Source organism: Condylura cristata, unplaced genomic scaffold, assembly GCF_000260355.1.
Source record: "Condylura cristata isolate star-nosed mole 26May11 unplaced genomic scaffold, ConCri1.0 scaffold00001, whole genome shotgun sequence".
NCBI lineage: Eukaryota > Metazoa > Chordata > Mammalia > Eulipotyphla > Talpidae > Condylura > Condylura cristata.
In genome coordinates this window covers 75,815,759-75,821,758 of record NW_004567102.1, presented here as the reverse complement: position 1 = coordinate 75,821,758, position 6,000 = coordinate 75,815,759, and the positions used below count along the sequence as shown (strand labels likewise).

Sequence of the window (6,000 nt, the reverse complement as noted above, 5' to 3'; positions counted from 1 at the left end):
TCTGCTCCCCACTCTGTCTCTGGTGAAGCCTCTTGCCGCCCCTGAGCCTCTGGCCTGTACCCCAGTTCTGTATGCACAAATAAATAAATCTTTAAAAAACAAACAAAAAAAAACAGGCCTACCTTTTGTGTAGGCAACAGAACCCTTTGGGGAGCAGTCTCATCTGCTGCTAAAGGATCACGCTGACTCCGATGGACCAGATGAAAGGACACAGCTTTCTTCTTTTCAATAAAGGGCTTTTTCTTTCTGTGAGGCTTCAAAGGAACAGAGTCAGAACAAGCCATTAAAACAACACAACAAGAGAAAGTAGACATCAACAAGTTATACAAAGGCTCAACCGATTTTTAAAACCTACACATCTAGGGCAGGTAACATGAACAGTATTCTACCAATGGTAGAGTCACCTTCCTCCCATAACCATCTGTCGGCATCTATACTGTGTCAGACCTTGTCATGGGTAATGAGAATACAGACATGGGAAAGTCAAAGTTTCATTTTTTAGTAAACACCTCGTCAAGACAAGGACTTTGATAAAGAAACAATTAAACACAGTGTGTGCAAACAAGTTCGAAGTTATTTTACTTTTCCATGAGTTACTTTAGATTGGGTTGCTGGGAGAAGGTCCCTGACAGGTTGAACCAGAATGGGAAGGAGTCTGCCACAAGAAAATGTGGGGCAGACAGCTCCAAAGAGGGTACATACCATGCACCTACTATTAGTGGAAAGGAGAAAACAAGAACTAAAGCTTTTAAGAGTCATCTTCCTTTCAAAGTCGTGTTCTTCTGCTCTTTCTAAAATGAGAAAGCATCGTTTCACTTGAGTAAGAGGGCTTGCTTTGAGCCAACCTCACACACTCTGCCAAGTTTCCTTTCCCCAGAGTACACAGGTGAGCTGACACCTGTTAATTCCTGGGGAGAACAGCAACTCTCTCTCCACCCGATCTCATGAGGGTTGGGTGGCACAGCTGGTCCCGTCACACATTTCTGGGCTCTTCGGGGTAAGGGGGAGGTCAATCTCACCTGTCCCTTGCTGGGGGAGTTTTGGCCGTGGGAAACTCACTCTAACTTGAAAATTATGGTCGAGACTCCCCGCAGCGCCGACCTAGTCCAGGGCCACAGCACCCACTGGCGCTAGAGGAACCGGCCTGCCTCGGCAGAACCAGAACGCCCCGCCCCCGAGACAACAGGGCTGGCTCACCATGCTACAGCCGCGCGGCGGTCACCCCAAAGAAAAGCAGCGACTGCACTCTGAGACCCAAAGACGCGACAAGCTACGTCCCTGGCGACTCCAAAACCAGCTCGCAGCCGCGTCTTTCGGCCTAGCCGCACGTGCAAGCCGGGACCCGGAAGAGAAGTCGCGCAGCGGCCCTGGAAATAGACCAATCACCGAGCAGCTGACCGGTCGCGGCCGGAAGTCACGCAAGCCTTTGCCCCCCTCAACGATCGCGAGACGCCATTGGTCCCACCCCCTGGTGGGCGGGGCTCTTCGGTCCCTAGTTAGTCTGCGGGTAAAGGCGTCGCAGGCACCTACGTGGTGGCAGAAGTCGCCAAAGTGGCGTGCAGTTTTGGGGAGAATTTCCCTTTTATTGTGCTCTCTGCCGAGAAACTGGCGTGACGATTCTTGCATGTCCACTGCCTATTCCTAACAATAAAAAAGAAAAAGCAAACACACGGTGTCGGGTCCCCGAGGTTTCGGGTTCCCTCTTCTGGGCCGCGAAGAGTCGGTTGCCTTAGCAACGGAGGGTGCCAGGGCCTTCCTCGTTTAAGCTGCACCAGGCTTAATCTCTTATTTTCCACCTTGTAAACTGAGTTAAAGACTGTCGCCAGTAGACATTTGAGTCAATATATTCGGAATCTCTTAGGTTAATTTACCTTAACAAGGTCTAAGCTAGTGTTTTTTTTTCCCTCTTCCCAGTCCGTCCTCAACTGTTTTGTTCTAATAGGCCACAAACACACCTTAGGGCAATTGCCTGCCTCAGCTTTTCCTGAACAAAAGAGGGTACATTCGAAGTTTCGTCAGATATTTTTCCCCCTCAATATTTTTTGTGTTTCTTCTTAATTTCTGGCATCTTTCCAGTGTCTCAGTTATCTTGGATTGTGTCTGTATGTCCTACCTATTATCACTATTTTTTTAAATATTATTTCATTGCAATAAAATTATAGAAACAACTTTGGATCGGACCACAGAATTTGTCTCTACAGAGATAATACATAGCACTGCTATGTATGAGATGTTCATCATAATTTTGGTCTAAGTGGATATATTTTGTATTATTTTGATCTGCTTTATTTCTATCCTGGAACATACAGGATAGAATGTTTGTTTAAAAAAATTAATATGCTGGCACATTACCTGAATTATTTCATGTCTTCAATGCAACAAGTGTTATAATCGTCATTATTTTAAAAAATACTGACACTGAGGTATAAGTAAGCCACTTAACTTTCTTAAGGTGACACAATTACTATTGAAGGACAGAGTAGGGATTTTAACCTGAGTCTGACTTCAGTCTGGCCATTTAACCCCACCACTTACTTTTTTTTTTTTTTTAGAAATAGTCTGTTCCTTTGCATGTTTACTGATCTAAAGCTAACATAAAACACATGGTGTTATGCACTTTGTATTCATTATATCATTTAATTCCTTTCTTAAGCCTGCAAAGTACAGTTAGATGACACTAAGCCTATTTTACAGCTGTTGTGCCTGAGGTTCAGAGAATTGGAATGACTAACCTAAGGCTCACACAATAAGCAGAAGAGCCCAGATGTATACCCTGTCAGTGTGGTTCAGAAAAGCAACACCCTTAGTTATGTACTACACTGCCTTCTAAGGCAACTGGTCAGCCAGTTCCATCCATTCTACATTCTAAATATCCAAAAGTTTTCTTATTGGCCTACTGATCAAATTGAACATTTTAAATAATCTAATCCCACCATGGTACTTCTTTTTAAAAAACCCTTCAAGGTCTACTTTCTGGTGTTAGGATAAAGTCTAAACAAACTTTACATCACCTTTTAATTTTAACATGGTGTTCATTTACTTCCCCATATACCCAACCCTATCATAGTCTTTGCAGTTCCCAAATGTGCCTGTAAGGGATTGACTTTCCATACCCCAATAAAAGGTGCTTGTTCTCCACTCTGTTTTCGAGTATTAGTTTAGCCATTTCTGCTTCTAGGAAACACTCTTCAAAACTAGAGCCTTTCCCAAATGCTCCCACTGTATCCTATTATTACTACTCTGTCTAGTTACACTAAATTTTAGATCCTTATTATTTTCATCTGTCTTCAATAACCTACTCAATTACAAAGAACTTTGTCTTGACAACTTTACTTCCCTAGGATAGCATAGAAAAAGACTTAATAATAATAGCAAAGGTCAAAGCCCTTTTCATGTATTTACTCATTAAAATCTAACAAAAGTACCAGAGATTAAAGAATATAAAGTTAATCCAAGGGCACACAGCCATAAATAATGAAGCCAAACTGTGATTGCAGGTGTAGATTATACATCATACTCTTTTTTTTTTTCTATTTCTACATTTTTTTTAAAGATTTATTTATTCATATGGAACTGGGGTGCAGGCCAGATATGTGGAAGATGAGAGGATTCTCCAGAGACAGAGTGGGGAGCAGCACAGGCAGATAGACGAAATAGACTGCTGAAGGGAGCAGCAGGCAGGTCAGGAGAGGTCTGTCTCACCATGTGGATCTCCTCCAGGGCAGGCAGGAATCGAACTCATGCGGAAGTGGCTTTAGCTTCTTAGTGCTGTGCTTTAACCCGCTGCGCCACCAGGGAGGGCCCTAAATCATACTCTTTAACTATTATCATAGACCCTATTCGAAAGTCAACACATCCTTGAGCTACCATGTATCAGAAACTTTTCTGGATACTGTATATGTAGTAGATCATTTAATATCTGTAGATATTGGATATAATATCTAGTACAACATATTATTTGGTTTCCCTTAGTACAATAAAATATTATTTCCTATCATTAAAATCACCCCATATTTGGCCTTTCCTGGTGGTGTAACAGGATAAAGCACAGCACTATAAAGCTATCCACAGCCACTGCACCACAAGTTTGATCTTGGCCAGAGAGATGACCCACATGGCACAGCAGACCTCTTCTGATCTGCTCACTGCACCCTTCAACAGTGTATTTTAGTTGACCTGCCTGTTCTGCTCCCCACTCTGTCTCTGGTGAATCCTCTCACCCCTGCACCCTGTACCCCAATTCTTGTAGGTATAAATAAATAATCTTAAAAAAATCACCCCAAACTGAGATGTTATAGTTATGATCAAGTATCCAAGCCATATTTTTCCTACCTTATTAACATTAATTAGTGACTCCCATTTCAAAATAATTAAGCAGAATATCTGGTTTAATCTTGATGTGGAAGATTTTGTAGGTTTTTTATATGAAGCCACTTGCCTGTTGAAATTGTTTATCATCTTTTTTGATGAACTCCATTTATTTCACTTTCAGTGGTTGATTTTTATTAGCATCTCTAAGTACCAGGAAAATGATGTACACAAAGGTTGAGAAAACTTGCTTGGGATAGCTAACCAACTAGTATCTTGGAACAATCAAGATAACCAAGCAGTATCTTGGAAATTAAAAACTACAGATTTGATAGTTATTATGGAGCTATGGAAGGATTGAGTTTACAAAAAGCATAAGTAATTAAGATGGATGTCCCAGGACAGTCAGTGTAATACTGTATGTAGAAAAATAAAACAATTAAAATTTTAATGCTCAGGGATTGTTTGGGGGGAAAGAATACCCTTCAGACTATAGATTGTAGTAGGCTGTTAGAAGGAAGAGGCAAATGGACACATATTGCTACCTGTTAAATCAGAATAAAAGCAGATTACCAGATGCCATGATAGGTGACATTTTTGTTTAAAAATATATGAACAGAACAGAAAAAAAAAATATATGAACAGAAAAACATTTTAAGATACATCATCGAGTAAGCACAGAAAACAATTGCTGGACTCTGCAGCAAACTGGTTTTCTTTTCCCAAAGAACCCGAAGATGTGCAGGGAACTTTCAGTTTTTATTTTGGATATTTCTTTACTGTGAACAAGCCTGCAGTGAAGACTTAAAATATTACATTTGGTATATATATGTATAAAAACTTAAAAACAACCACCAAAATGAACGCAGGCTAGATAGTGATATAATCTGGCAGAATAGAAATGGTTGAAAGGTAATTTTTTCAATGGTAAAATAGTGACCATACCTAAGATAAAATGAGCACATGCGCAGTGTTTCATTTAACAGTGTGTCAACAAGGGAACCAGTAAGATGGTACAATTAATTCAAAGGACTAAAGAAGAGAAACATTTATACAGCAGGGATATTGGGAACCTTTACCAAATAGAGATGAAACTGGCTTCTTCCCCAGTGAGCAAAGGAAAACAGTTAACCTCCACTGCATAGAATTTACGTATGTGTCTAGGACAAGAATTATTCTGCATTACCATCAGATTTTCACAACTGCAAAGTTGTGAAATACTTCAAAAGCAAGGAACGTCAGAACTGAAAGAGTGGTGTTTGTCTAAAAAATGCATTATTTTCCACTGAAGCACAAATTTTTCCCTCCAGTATTCAGTGGAAACTGTGGTGAGCCTGCTGTGCTAACTGAGTGAAGTTCCTGGGTTTTGTTTCAACCTTTTTTTAATGCGGGCATTTTATAGAAAACAGTATAAATTTTGGAGTTAGGCATCTGAGGGTTCATAATCTAATGTGACTTTATGGTCTTGATTGAAATACTGAAACCCTCTGAATTTCACTTTCCTTGACAGTCAAATAAGGCTCATAAACATGCTCCCACACTTCCGGTAAGTGTGGTGAGAACGAATAAAGAGGACCAGGATGGACAGTCCATACATAAGCGATGGCTCCATCATGCAGCCTCCTTTCTGCCTGCCCAGGTTGGCCACCCAGCTCTCGTCAGGAACCTTTGCATCTGGAGCTATTGGGGTCA

General features: G+C 40.9%; 1 protein-coding gene across 1 annotated transcript in view; it reads right to left on the bottom strand.

Annotated features, from left to right (window-relative positions):
* Positions 1 to 1,333, bottom strand: part of LTV1 (LTV1 ribosome biogenesis factor) — an 11,676-nt gene extending 10,343 nt beyond the window's left edge. The window contains exons 1-2 of the mRNA XM_012723774.1: positions 1,198 to 1,333; positions 123 to 254 (exon numbers count right to left, since the gene is read on the bottom strand). Coding sequence (XP_012579228.1) covers positions 123 to 254; positions 1,198 to 1,200 — 135 coding nt within the window. The 5' untranslated portion in view covers positions 1,201 to 1,333. The remainder of the gene's footprint in view (positions 1 to 122; positions 255 to 1,197) is intronic.
* Between the last annotated feature and the right edge of the window lie 4,667 nt (positions 1,334 to 6,000).